This window comes from Carassius auratus, unplaced genomic scaffold (genome assembly GCF_003368295.1).
Source record: "Carassius auratus strain Wakin unplaced genomic scaffold, ASM336829v1 scaf_tig00215836, whole genome shotgun sequence".
NCBI lineage: Eukaryota > Metazoa > Chordata > Actinopteri > Cypriniformes > Cyprinidae > Carassius > Carassius auratus.
In genome coordinates, this window is record NW_020528265.1 from 29,377 (window position 1) to 44,592 (window position 15,216).

Below are 15,216 nucleotides of genomic sequence, written 5' to 3' on the forward strand. Positions count from 1 at the left end.
TCTCATGCCTCGCAGCTATTGGAAATAAACTAGGAATAGAATTGGTCACACCTACCACTCAATGAGCGGGTATTTCCACACATGATCGATGCTCATATGTTCCTATCGAGCCCAATTCAGTCAAGAGAGACGCTGCAAATATGAGGCACCGGGGGATTAGATGACATTTACCTGAGGGAGGCCACTGATTGGATAACGCTCCCCCCAACAAGAGCATGGGGTTGTGGGTAAACAGAGCTGTCATTTACAGTGAGCTAGGAGGGGATTATTGTGATTCAGATAATCACAACCAACTTCTGCCGCAATATGCAGCCATCTGTTTCCCAACAGAGGTTAGACGGAAAGCACATGTAGGAATTTGCCCGCAGACGAATGTTAGCTTTTAAAATAATCAGTGTAATCTTGCTGTATAGGCGTCGCCAGCAAAGTGAATGCTTAAACGATACCTCTGTAGTTACATATACAGTTACACCATGCGGTTTTTCATGGAACTGGATCCTCTACTTTTGGTTTCCCACACTGTGAACCGATCCCCGATTAAATTCATAACCACAGATGACTCTATTCCTGATTGTTGATCAGCGTTCAGGAAGAACTCCCTCCCTGGAGCTATTATGGGTAGGGAGAGGGCAGAGGGTTTGTCACCTGTAATGGGTGTAAGTGTGTCTGAGAGCACGCCTGCAGTCCTGGGGCCGACCCGGGGCCGGTGTAGGCTCATTAGAGCCGTAGTTGTACGTGGCCGGTGGGATCGATGGTGCGGCTCGAGTGTGAGAGCATGAATGAAGCCCTCATTAGGAAGCGAGGCTGCTGGGTACGCTAGGGAGGGTCTATTAATAGAGCATCTATACAAAAGAATAGAGATCACCTCCCTGAGGGGAACAGGTAGACAGATGGATAAAGAAAAACAAAAGAGATGCCAATTGATAGGGAAAGTTGAGTACATGGAGAGCAAGAGATATATGGAGTAAATCTATGGGGGAATAAAATAGTGTGGCAATACGGAGATTTAGTTTGAATATTCTAGTTTGAATAAATACCTTGATCTGTGGGGATGATGGGAACATCTTTAGCAGCGGGAGAAAGGCAGAGAATCTGATTCCCATCCACTCTGCCCTCAACCTCCGTCAGGTTCCCGAAGGAGCATGTGATTCCAGCGGAAAGATCCGGAACATCTGTCACTTTCACCAGCAGCTAGATGGAGGAAAGAGATCAGATTAGAACAGGAGTTTTCAAAACAAAACAAAACACAAAACAAAATAATCAGAATTACTTTGTGTTCGACTCCCAGGGGAACACGTTATGTAAAAAAAAAAAAAAAAATGTTAACCTAAATACACTTTGGATAAAAGCGTCTGCTAAATGCATAAATGCATAAATGTAATAACATTTTTATTAGTATATTATTTTAATTAACTGACATTAATATTTTTTTTTATTATGTTAATATTATTAGTACTGGTATGCCTCTCTATTCATATTAAAATTACTTTGTACATTATTTTATACATTTATAAGAATTTATTTTATAATGCATATGTAGAAAAAATACATATATAAAAATATAGAGAGTGGGTGAGATGAGTACTCGAACGAGAACCACTGTCTACGTGTCTGAACCACGAGTGCTATCCACCAAGCTATGGCTCCGAAAGAAGCGATTTATTTCTGATCAAATAACCTCAGTCTTCTCACATGGGCAAAGTTCATTCTGCAGCACGCTCCAGATGGCCTCACACAGCATAAACTCCAGCCATCATTACAGACTTAACCTTATAAAGACTCCTGCTCAAAGAGGGCATTTAACAATCCATCCGTTCTTCCTCTACCTTTGAACTACATCTCCTCCATTTCACACGAATGCTCTCGCACATCTTCTCAAAGCACACATGGCCCTCTGAAGTCATTCTCTGGGGGACCAGTGACACACAGGATGGAGCTCACAGGCTATAAATACACACATTTCACATGCAGGCTGGTCTTCTCGCCACTGAAGAAGAGGACAATTATTGCTGTGACATTTGTTAAGATTGCATGGCTAACTTTTTTGCTTTTACCACATCGTTTTCAATAGTTCTGATGTTCTGTTCGGACCATCTCATTGACTTTTGCCCTTTCTTTTGAAATTTCCAGTGTCTATATGCCATCTAATTACTTCAAAACCACACGGATGCTCTTTTCTGCAGTCTTTAAGCTAGTGCGCTGAGAGCGATAGCTACAGAATTGCTAAGTAGCTGTCTTGTTATTCATTGTACATACACAGGCTGTACTCAAACATCGAGACAAGGCATTATTTTGCTATACAGCATTGTATGACCATAACAACACAGACGAGGCATGATTGGAGTCTCTATGTTTTGCCTTTGCTCCTTTCATTGCGCTTTTTTGAATTTCTCGTCACGGCTGGCGATGTGCAGGGAGGGCTAATTGTTGCAAGCATTTCTAATAAAGGTAATTTGATTGTTTTTGCTGTTTTTCATGCTCCTCCGGCGCCCGTGCGGATGGGTTTTGTTGTCATGGCGATGGCTTCCCTTCATCGTACGACGCGCCGAACAGCAGTGACCCTGTTGTCATGTTGTCGAGCGCGAAGGCATGACAGAAACATCTAATTTAGAGCCGGACGCCTCATTATCTTAATCAGGTAGCTGTGATACAGGGACTCGATCAATTATCAGGACATCACAATTTTTTTTTCCCTGGCTTCCTAGAGAAGTTTAACCAAGGTGAATACCTTCAAACGTCCTAGTATGCCTGCGATAGTATTTTTTTTTTTTTTGCATGAATAAGAAGTATCTAGCAGGGTAAAACTAAAAATAATGTCCAAAACAAGAGTCTTAGCCCTGAATCGATGTCTCTGTCTTCTTGAACGCAACTCCTACTCCGGCCCACATGCTTATTTGGCATCTCACCCACACATACACCTTTCCCAAAGGCCTCTTTTTCCAGATATCTCGCTCTTCAAGCCCTCCCACACAGCACACGCTTTCCAAAACCCAAAACTGTTTATCTAGACATTGCACTGAAAACTAATTCATGCTAATTTTTCTCGCTCCTGTATTTCAGTCAACATAACCTCGAGGTTGTTGAGGTGTGAGTGTTCTTCTTGTGGGTAAAGGTTATAAATGGTCTCACCGGTACGCTGGGTTCAGACACGGCGATGCTGTCCGGGTACACCGTGGCTTTCACACACTGGTTCAGTGTAGCGGCGAAGCGGTACGGCTCGTTTGCCCGCTCGCAACGATCCCTTTGAGAACATCTAGAAGAGAAAGAGAGGGCTTAGTAGTTAATTGGAAAAATATTGGGACAACTAGAAAGATTGATGTTTATTCATTTGGCAGAAGCTCAGTAGAAGATAACCCTTTTCTGGGCACATATCAAGTTAATGAATGCTTTACAAACCAATAAACAAAAATAAAACGAATTCATGAGGAATATTCACTAGATAAATCATTTTCTCACCCTCATGTCATATAAAAATAAGTAAAAAAAAAAAAAACATGTTAATGCAAAATGCTGTACAATTACATAACACATTCTAAAATATATGCAATATAATAATAAATCCAAAAATAAAGAAAAATACATTTAAAGTGATAGAAAGAAGCCTGAAGGAATACAAAAAAAAAAAAAAACTGAAGCAAAACTTTGGACATTTAAATCATTATTCTGTGAGTTTTCATTATAGGGTTTTCAAATCTTATTCAATTCGCAAATGTTGCATTAAAATGTGTCATACTAGATTTGATATCTACGACAAGACACACCAATGATCTTTGAAACCATGAAGTAAAATCTGGCACAACAAATGAGCATAAATGAGATTTCAGAACTATAAAAGAGGGGAATATTTCACATTTTTGCGGTTTGACAGCCCTCATTATGAAAAAGAGAACACTGGACATTCTCCAGTATATCTTCATCTGTGTTCCTTGGAGGGGAAAAAAACATATGCATTTGGAACGACACAATGGTGAATTAATAATCTGTAATTTCCATAACTTTCTTTTGATTTTTTTTTTTATTTCCCAAATGAACTACATTAAAAAGTGTGGGTTGGTAAGGTTTTTCAAATATCTTTGGAATACGTCTGTTTATTTGAGCAAATATGCACTGAAAACAAAATATTGTGAAATATTATTACAATTTAAAACAACTGTTTGGTTTTTTTATGTCATGATGCAATGCTGAATTTTCAGTGGGCATTACTCTAGTATTCAGTATTGAATATGGTAGTGTATCCCTTTGAAGTGTGGTTCACTTTCACACAGGCTGCTGTCCTTGGTGCTGAACAATTTCATACCATCACTCTCCCTGAAAGAGCAGTCAGTGACTTCCAATTCCAGACATCACATGCCGAAAGCTGTCATTACCGTCACAAGCCAACAATGTCCAGACCTTATACATGTATAATTCCAGAATGCGTCCACTTATTCCTCTAAAGCGTCCTTTTTACTTAAGCAAAAAGCACTGATGGACAGGAAAATGCCTTTCTTATGCACAATTATTATTATTTTTTTGTTGCATTTACACATAGACTAAGAGAAACTACTATGGCTGATCCATCCTACAGTAGTAAATCTCACTGTACTTCTGCAAACCTGAGGGTTGTTATTTTTACTTTTCACACCACACTCATTCAGCCTGTCACTTGGTTATAACTCAGCCTCCCTCTCTTTGCTCCTCTATCTTTGACAAAGAGCGTATAGGCTTGCAATTTGCCATGTCTTTTTAACATGTCTAATGCACTGGGTCGGGGGGGTGGGGGGTTGACACTTAATGTGCTTTCAGATGTCCTGGATGGCTTGTGGATACTTCACTGTCTGAAAACGTGGGTGTGGGTTTGTCTGCGCGAGTGTTTGCATCTCTCCGAGCCGCCGAATCCAGGCGCCGGGTATGATTTTGGAGGAGGAGGTGGATGTACTCGGGATACTGCGTTGCCATGGCACCAGGAGACGGCCATTATAATGTGTGTGTACATGTATGTGTGTGTACTTAGTGGGCAACCTCTTCTCTCTCTTTCATTAAATGAAGAGTGTGTGCTTCCAGTACACATCGTTTTGTCTCCAGAGGGGTTTATTCTGCCTCTCGACAGCCCTGGTCCTCTAAAGACCTGAATGAAATGCTTAGAGAGCTGTATACACGTCAAAGAAAATACCTGAACACACAAGCACACACATCCAATATGATTCATATTCTCAAGGTTTGTTGCACCAAAATGTGTTTTTTTAGCTTGACTCTTGACTCTGCTTTGGAATTAAACAGGTTGTTTTAGCTTTAATATCAGCAACCTTTAATATGCAAATGAGTCAACTCTTTGCACTGACATACTGAAAACCGAAAGCTATTGACATACTGCTGTTAATTATGAATAAGCGTTGATATTTTAAATGTGGGAGTAATATGTTACAGGTTGTACGTGTGACAAGTTTTAAGATTTATGAATGACCTGTTTTCAGAGTGCGTGTAAGAGAGAGAGCGAGAGACAGAGACAGAGGAGGGTAATGGTAGTGGTGGGTTAACCTTTGGGTTTTTCTCTACTGTCTGCTTTTAGCCCCATGCACCAGACAGGCAATTACAGTGTCTTTTCTTCTCCTTACACACACGACACACACATTCAACCCTGACGAGAGGAGACAGACGACAGGAGAAGAATTTCCCTTGTTTTTCTTACCGGCGTCCCCAAAACACCCTGTGAGGTGTGTGGCGAGACATCCGATTGAGCAAAGCTCTGAGGGAGGAGAAGACGGAACGTTTTATAGATGAAGAAATTTCTCTCTTTTAAAATAAAGCTGAGAAGAAAGCTGTGGGAGCGTTGGGAACTCCTCCCCAGGAGGGTTCAGATGAGATGGAGAGAGAAGAGAAGAGTCACGACGAGATGAGTAAAGAGGAGAGGAAAGGGAGCGAGAGACAAAAAGAGAGGAGATGAGAGGGGGAGACAAAAATGAGATGTGAAAAACGAGATGAGAGGAGAAGGAGGAGACACGAAAAGTAAAGGAAGAGGAAAAATTGGAAAAGATATAGACAAAGCAAAAAGAAGAGGAGAGTCAAGAGGCAACACAAGCCAAAAAATTAGATGAGACACAAAGACAAAGATAACTGAAAATGAGTGAAGATAAGATGAGAAGAAAAGAAAAGAGATGAAAAGAGAAGGTTTGTGATGAGAAGACGAAAAAGAAGTAACGAGAAATGGAGCTGAAATGAAAAGAGAAGAGTCAAAATGAGATGAGACAAAGAACAGGGCTAAAATTAAACGAGACGAAAATAGAAAAAAAATTGATAAGATAAAAAGAGAAGAGTTGAGTTGAGATGTGATGAAACAAAAATGAGAGGGATCGAGATATAAGACAAATACAAACAAGAAGAGACGAGGACACGAGTAAAGATGAACAGAGAAGTGTCGAGAAGAGATGAAAACTGAAAACTGAAGATGAGAGGAAACGAAAAGGACAAAAAGAAAGAATCAAGATTAAATAAGGTGAAAAAGAAGGTACGAGAAGCAGTGATTAGAGAAAAGTGAGATGGAACGAAAAGAGAAGAGTCAAGATGAGACAAAAACGAGAGGGATCCAGATGAGACAAATACAAACAAGAAGAGGAGGAGAACAGAAAAGTGTTGAGAAGAAATGACAATTGAAATCGAGCGAAGAAGAGACAAGAGAAGTAAAACAAACAGTCAAGTTCAGAAGTTCAGTCAAGACTGGTCGAGTAAAGATGAGAGAAGAAGAAAAGAAGGGATGAGGTGAGGAGATGAGAAATGAAAAGAAACAAGGAGAGGAGGTGAGTGAGGCGAGACAACTAGAGAGATGAGATGAGACAATACAATACAATAAGAGTCCAAAACCCAGCACCAGTGTAAATCGATCTCTCATCTCCATACTGCCCCAGTATTTGTCCAACAGGTGAAATAATTCACTCTGAATCTTCTTCCATTCCTCCAGATCAATATGTAATTAGGAATTCATTTAGCTGAGCACCAGTCCCATATAACCTGAACACAGACCAGCACCATCTAAGTTCATTACAGAGACAGAGGAGTAAACGGTGAGGCCATGTAATGAGGAGCGTATGATTGTTATAACCATAATAGCCGTTTGAATCAACGTTTAAGCATCTATTCAGCAATCCTTCTGAACGCGTGCAGATATCAATGACGTTTAACAGATGAGTTGTGTTGTTGATTGCCAAAGAATATTCATGGACTATGTTGTGACTATACTTCAAATGTCAGTCTAAAGAAAAGACACAATCAGGTCACATCGCTTTGTGAAATGAGACCATGATCACTCAGACTGCCACTTATAAGGTTTTGATAGTAGTAAGAAAATTAAAAATTCAAGATAACAAAAGCCATAATGTTCAGTCATACCCAAGGTTGTTGCCATACCACCTATATTTAGCAAAAAATGCCTATAGGCAATTGTATTTTGCCTATATATGGAATAGTATACTAGAGGATAGCAAAGTTCACTAAAGGAGGTAGAGCTTTTCACATTTGGCTCCCAAACTCTGGAATAGCCTTCCTGATAATTAGGGTTCAGACACACGCTCTCTGTTTAAATCTAGATTAAAGACGCATCTCTTTAGCAAAGCATTCTGATAATATATCTCATAATCTTGATAATAAAATGCACATTTTCATTCTTTTGCTTGGGTTGAACATGCAATTTTTTGCTTAGTTGGAACAGCAGCTACCCTAATTTTCTCTGTTTTTGCTATCTCGTGAACGGCATCCTGTGGTAACCAGGAATTACACAAGCTTCAGTCTGGATCCAGCTCTTACAAAGACCTGAGATGAACGAACACCTGAGAAGAGATGATGCCAACCCCCCGGAGGACCTCAGATGATGCCAACCCTCAGTCAACATACAAAACTACCAAACTTTGCATTACAGAACATTAACTAACCGCTTGATATTTACCGTATGTTTCTCAAGTCAAGGTCAAGTCAAGGGCACTGCATTATGGGACACAAAATCTCACCCATTATGCTCTGTGCATTCAGTGCATAAGAAAATGGTCATACGGTGCACAGTATACAGTATACATGGCAGAAAAAGTGTGCTACCCAACATATCAAGAATGTCCATGCGGGTACATCATAGAGAGAGAGAGAGAGTGAGTGAGCGAATGCTTCCTCACAGCACGGATCAAACGCTGAACCCTGCTGTGAAGATCGTCTCCCTCCTGGAACGGCCGCCACAGCCATGCAAACAAGACCCAAGCCGAGAGCTTACACACACACACACACACACACGCTTTCCGAACACTCATGCATTGCATAATGTTAAATGCGCTTACACACTGCCCTTAAGCACTGATCAGCACTCAGATTCCCCACCTCACTCTCTCTCTCTCTATAATGAGCTAAATCCAAAAAGCGATTATGGATCCGTTGGAATGATCTCTGCTGAGCAACTGCTGGATCACTTATATTAAACCAGCCTTTGACCTCAAAGGAGTTCAGCCAATCAGATCATCTCCAGGATTAGTGTTCTCCATGGGCCAAGGAGATTAGTCCTCCTAAATCTGACAGCAAACTTTAAGTTCTCCTCCTTTTTCTGTCTCCTCCCAGTTTCAGGGTCCCACCTAACTGGCCAATAAAAGATGTCATCTAATGCCAGACAGATTCCTAAACAGATGATGTTTGCCTTCATAGTCTAAACCTGCAGATTTAGTGCTGCTAAACAGACTAATGATACCATTGAAGTAGGTGTTAGCAATCTCTCTCTCTCTCTCTGTCTGTCGCTCTAGTCTATCAGATGTGGAAGGACTGACTCCATAGGGGCCGTGAGGAGTGAGAAATGAGCAAATATGAGAGTGGAGCTGGAATTAGAACAAGTGAGAGATGTTAATTTCATTAAGACAACACTGACTGTGAAAAAGCACGCGCCATGGGGAGGGAGGAATACAAGCACACATGGAGAGAAAGAGAAAACGAGAGAATCTGATATATAGAATGATTACTATATTAATATACCATGATATGTATGGTATACGTTTCTTCAAAAAACATGCGGATTAAATATTTAAAAAGATATGCTGCAATACAATTATACAAATGAAATAAAATAAGTCTTTTAAATCATTTTAAAATATTGAATAAATTTTTAAATAAAACATATTAATAAAAGAATGAATTTCAGAGAATACCATGTCGCTTGTTAAAAAACAATGTAATAGCATGGTACTTTTAGTTCTTTTTGCTAGTGAATTAATAAATACATAAGCTTGTCTGCACAGCTCAGCATGGTATGTTTGAGATTCGAATGGCATCTGTATTACATGAGCTTTAATTCAGCAGAAAGCCCCGGAGGACTGATGGAAGAATGTAATCCTGCCGCGCTAACGGCATGAAGACGAAAAAAAAACAGCCCCATGCTGAACAGAGACGCACAAATACCGCTTGCTTCGCCAATTATTTGTCCCTGTCCTGTCGGGAGTCATGTAAATTACTTTAAGTGCACTTTTCCAAGAGAGGTACGCCCGCCATTACTGTAATGATGGCAGCGAAGGGTTTACACACCCCTACAGAGTCAGGACGCGAGAGAGAAGACAAAAGCACAAAATCACCAAAGATGGTGAACAGCGTAATGTCAGTTGCCCGTTGTTCTGGAAAAGTTAGATTCAATATTTAAAAGCATACATTCATTCTGTGAGATATTAACATCTGGATGCAGTTGCACTAGTCCACCACCAGAGGGCAAGCAACCTCTGTGCCATCCGAGCACCACTGGGCTTTTAACATGTGATCATTCCTAGACTTTTCACTTCATGATTTAAGTTTTGGGGATTGTAGTCTTCAAATACATGACAAATTGTTTGTTATTTACTATTTACTCTGTGCATAAATATAAAGAAGGGACTTACATGTTATGCAGCACACACCAGCCACAGTGTGGATCTCCGGAGCTCAGACACTCTCCACACGTGCCATACTGCTCACAGGACTCGATCGGCACCCGTGTCACCTGCAGAACACAGAAACAACAGACTGAGCATATTCAATAAACACAAACTCTATTCATCTATTTGATGGTTACATGATACTTAAGAAGCATTTGAAAATCTAAGCCACTTCATTTTGAGATTATGATGGACCAGAAGGAGGAGAGAGAAAAGTGAACAAAATGACACAGAAACGAGATGAATCCCAGTATTTAGTCAAAAGTAAAATGATGATTTCCATTTTTATAGTTTATATATAGTAAAAGAAAAAATGATGAAATTGCATGGCAAATGAGAGAACAGTTTGAGACACTGAGATCCATTTCTTCCTGAAAGCTTGATAATACACTCCAAAATGAAAATTCAGTCATCATTTACTTTAGAAGATAAGACTGTTTCAGTTCCCACTGACTTTGATCATCTGGATAAAAATACATTGGAAGTCAACTGGAACGGTTTAGTTACCAGCATTCCTCAGAATTCCTCTTTATTTTGCATTCCACTAAAAAAAACAACAACGACATGAGTATGTAACAACATGAGCGTGAATATATGACAACAGAATTTCTATTTTTTGGGTGAACTGTCCTTAGAAGAAAAATGGAGACACAATGCCCTTGAGAAATAATTCCCATTATATTTAATCTCATTGCTGTCTCTGAGAAAGTTCAATCCTTTTAATCTATGGCTATCCAAATGTGTATGTGTATTGTGTATTGTATTGTATATATGAAGAACATTTGTGTGTTCATGTGAACTCGTGGTTCCTTTGAAATGCATAAGTCAAAGACAAACATGAGAGTGTTAAAACGTGTGTATGTGTGTGCTAATAGAAACAGACAGAACAGAGGTAACAGGACACAAGCAGCTGTGCTCCTGCCGCTAAGAGGAATAGCATCAACACAGTGCTCTTTTGTGTCACTCAGTGCACCTGTCCAACTAGGTATGAACACACACACACACACACACACACACCTGCTTAAACATACAGGAAATATGTATACAGTATATGTATCTGTATCTGACCTAAGATCTATGTATATTTGTATAACACTGTATAAAATGCTTGAAATTGATAGTTACAACACATTTACTTACATAAGCTATCTAAATAACAAAATATGGATACTCTATAGACATCTATAATGTTTTATAATAATATATGTTGTATACTGTAATAATATATCATAATGCATTAAATAATAATAATAATAATAATAATTATAATAATTATAATAATGATTAATTTAGCATTATTATTATCACCATCAATTATTTAACAATAGCAATAATATTTACAACTAAACTACTACTATTATTGTTGTTGTTTTAAATATTGTTATTTGTTAAATAATTGAATAATTGTTGTAATTAAATTATTTAATAATACTAATATAAACAACAACACACTTATTATACAAAATCTAACACCTTTAACCACAATAATTGAATAAATAGTTTCTTAATTTATGTTTTCACAAATAAAGATTTCCCCAGATGTCCCCAAATTGAGGATTTGTTTGATTTACACTTTTATACTTCTAGTCAAAAATCTGACTTCAAAGTATAGCTAAGTAGGTACACACACACACACTCAGAGACAGACACATACTCAAATATTGGTGATTGAGACAAGTTTGTTTCCAGAGTGATACTCAATTCACTGATCATTATAAAAACCAAACATGTCACTCCTCAAAACTCAACAAGCAGCGTTTCTCTGGCAAACATATGCTCTCTCTCACACACACACCTAGACAATCAAACACTACTGTAATACCTCAGAGATGAGTGTTAACAAGATACACACTCACAAAGGATCACTGCAACAGACTAGAACCTTGCTTTGCCTGCTGACCCACAAAGCCCCTATCCACTCCACTCACACAGCCTTCTGCTGCCCACTTGGCATGCTGGGATAGCGTCGCTGTGATGACCGGGCCACAGCTCTGTGATTTGTGCCTGCGCTTGTAATATCTCTTTTATCTATTCATGTATTTTCAGGGGTTTGCTTTCACTGCCAGCGCTGGAGTCTGTGATGTCCTCCCTTGTGGCTGAGGGGATTTTTTGGGTGCACCTGTATCCTATTAACACACACAAGCAGAACAGGATAATGTGAAGTCATTGAGGATTTGGGAAAAAAAACTGTTTGAATTTGGTAAGGTGTGTTACAGAGAAATAACTGTGTGTGTTATGTACAATTAAATAAAATGCTACTTTACCTCAAGTACATATGAGTAAATGTTTTTTGAAAATGTATGGTTGGACTAATTTTATAATAAAGCATCTCAATATGTTATGTATTGCCATTAAAATGAATTGTGAAATATGTCTTGCAGTATTTAGGGTTATGTTCCTATCAGATACAAATAAAAGAACAAAATAGTAAGAAAGTTTGACCAACAGAACCAGAGTGCCTGTTAGTATACAGAGTTGGGGCATAGCATCAAGCTTTTTGACGGTTACCGGCATAGTGTTTTCTTTATTCTGACATTTGTGATGGGGTCAAAGGGTAGGATGATGTGAGAGACAGTTTTAAGATGGATGAGTGGGCACACAGTGTGCATTTAGTGAGAGGGGTGGAGAAACAAGCAGGGTTCCCACTGAGCATGTGTGTGTGCTGTATGGCCGTGTTAAATGTCATTAGTGTGTGAGCGGTGGAGTCTGACGGGGGTGGCCATCCACCTGTCCCTGCGACACACAGCCGCAGCGGCTCCAAAACAAAGAAATGCATTCAACCTCCCGCTACTAGTGTTGTTTCTACTGACACACGGCTGTGATCACAAAGGCATGCACAGTTGTGTTTATACATATGGTGTGACTTCATGGTAAAAACCGAGAGGTGTCCCACAAGGATCCGTCCTGTTCCCTTTTCATTTTCAACCAGCTCCCCTTCCCTCGTTTCTCTTTATTTTTCTCTAGCTCGTTGCCCCAGGACAAACAGGTGGTCAAAAGTAATGAGTCCAGCACATCAACGCTGCTGCCCAGCTTGATGACAAACAAGCCCACCAGGGGCTCCGCTCACAAAGCAACACCGGCCATACAACGCTGGTTCAACATGGCAATAAGTCTCAATGTTACACAACACTGACTTAGAGCCAAACCAACAATCCAACAACATTAGATTCACACATTAGCCAGATGATGCCATCTTGATGCCAACGGTCACCAAATGCTGGTTCTGGAGTAACTAAATTTGCTATATTTTATGAAGAAAATGTAAACCTGGAAAAAATACAAGGGTGTTTTTATATTTACCAGGGTATTAGTTGATAAGGTGTTCTGAGTGGTCGCTGGGGCATTTTGGGTATTTTTAAGTATTGAAAAGAGCCAAGTCTCTTTGATAATCTGGCCCCTAGTTAAGTTTACAAACTTAAACTTTTTTATTATTATTTATTATTTTTTTTTATTATTATTTCTCCTCTTCATTTAGTTGATCTTAATTTACTAAAATAACTAAACAACCCTATATAGACATTTACTATTTAATTAACTAAAACTGAAATTAAAATGTAAATATATATATATATTTTTTAAATAAGAATTTATTCAAAATATTAATACAAACTATATTGTCTGACTATACTAAAGTAACACTGCCTTTTAACCCTGTCAACTTTGTCCACCTTTTGAACCCAACCCCACCAAAATTGCAAACCAAACTAAAGTAGATACTGTTCATGAAGTGCAATTGTTGTCCAATTTGAAATAATAACCCTCCACGCCACAATAACCCTAATGTAAGCAATAGTGCTAGTGACACTACCTATATTATAAAGATCTGCAGCAGTGACAAACGCTGATGGAGCAGATCAGAGAGGGGACAGCTGCATTGCATGGTGACACAGCTGCTGCAGGTGCACTTCCACGCCTGCACACTTGGCAGGAAGATGTCAAAGAAGATGGAGACAGAGAGCTTGATAAAGAGACTTCCAGAGAGAAAAAGTGAGATGGATAAAGGTGTTATGGGGGTTGAGGGCAGGCAACTGGAGCAGCTGTTGACCAGCACATGCTTTAGTCAGCCAACACAGTGGGAAGCACAATGAGGCCTGTTCTCCCACTGAGAGTAGCTTGTGATTGTGTGTGTGTGTGTGTGTGTGTTTGAATGCTTTCTCATTAAAACTTACATTTAACTGCAGAACAGAGAAACACGGTTTTTCTTTTGAACCTTTTTGAATTTTTTTTTTATTAGTTAACAACAGAACCAAATATAAAGCAATAAGCAAGATCATACGCTACAGACTTTATCACAGTTGTTAGGCATGATGCAAGCTGCAGCAACAGCAATATGATAAAAGGCAGCAATGTTCAATAAATTATTACATTTATTAATATTAATAATCACAAATTATTTTTCTGTCATGTAAAACAGCTGTTTACAGCTACCAAGCATGGTAATGTACAAATATCATTCTAGGTCCTTATAAACATTAACCATTTAAGTTGCCTCTTCTTTACATAATATTTTTTTTGGATAACTAAAAACCACCATACAAGTCAAAATTAAAATATGGTGTTTAATTTAAGTAGCAGTTTCTGGGTGTTTACTCAGAACTCTAAGTGGCCCGTGGGCAAACTGTCTCAATGTACTGTAAATCTTAGCATTGAATTGTTTATATATTTATAAAGTTTATACATAGAAATAAGTGTCTACCAGTCACTAATGTTACCTATATATTGTCAAAAACAAAAATGTTTTTTTAGAATTCTTTAAAATGAAATACAATATATATATATATATATATATATATATATATATATATATATATATATATATATATATATATATATATATATATATATATATATATATATATAAAATAAATAATTATATGTTTAACTATATCACATGAAAGTCAACAACTACACTGATTAGTCAGTTTTGTGTGTTTGATTCACCAAAAAGAACCGGTTCCTAAGAGTCAACTGTTTGGGAATCATACTAACACTAGTCATACTGTCCGTTTTGTTTAGTATTTTTTTTTTCTAGTAAACAAATATTGAAATAATTTTTCCTATAAGTGGTCTGACAGCCTAAAAAACATTCCGCCAAAAAACATTCGAATGCACCACAAACGCCATTAATCTCCACTTGCACTTGTGAACTTAAAGTATTAATAACAGCCGATTGGCTTAAAAGACAACTGTAGTTAGATTAGCGAGGAAAGCTGGGTTCAGCCCAAACTCATGGTAGGACAGGGTGCTCGCCAACTCCTAATTTTCTCTTGAGCTCGGTAATTCTTCCACAGCTTAAAATGCTTCCAGGATGCTATCT

General features: G+C 38.6%; 1 protein-coding gene across 1 annotated transcript in view; it reads right to left on the minus strand.

The window, feature by feature from the left end:
* LOC113095999 (plexin-A2-like) overlaps positions 1 to 15,216 on the minus strand; it is a 67,408-nt gene that overhangs the window by 23,847 nt on the left and 28,345 nt on the right. Inside the window, exons 3-5 of the mRNA XM_026261374.1 lie at positions 9,864 to 9,964; positions 3,130 to 3,253; positions 1,038 to 1,191 (exon numbers count right to left, since the gene is read on the minus strand). Of these exons, the coding sequence (XP_026117159.1) occupies positions 1,038 to 1,191; positions 3,130 to 3,253; positions 9,864 to 9,964 (379 nt within the window). The remainder of the gene's footprint in view (positions 1 to 1,037; positions 1,192 to 3,129; positions 3,254 to 9,863; positions 9,965 to 15,216) is intronic.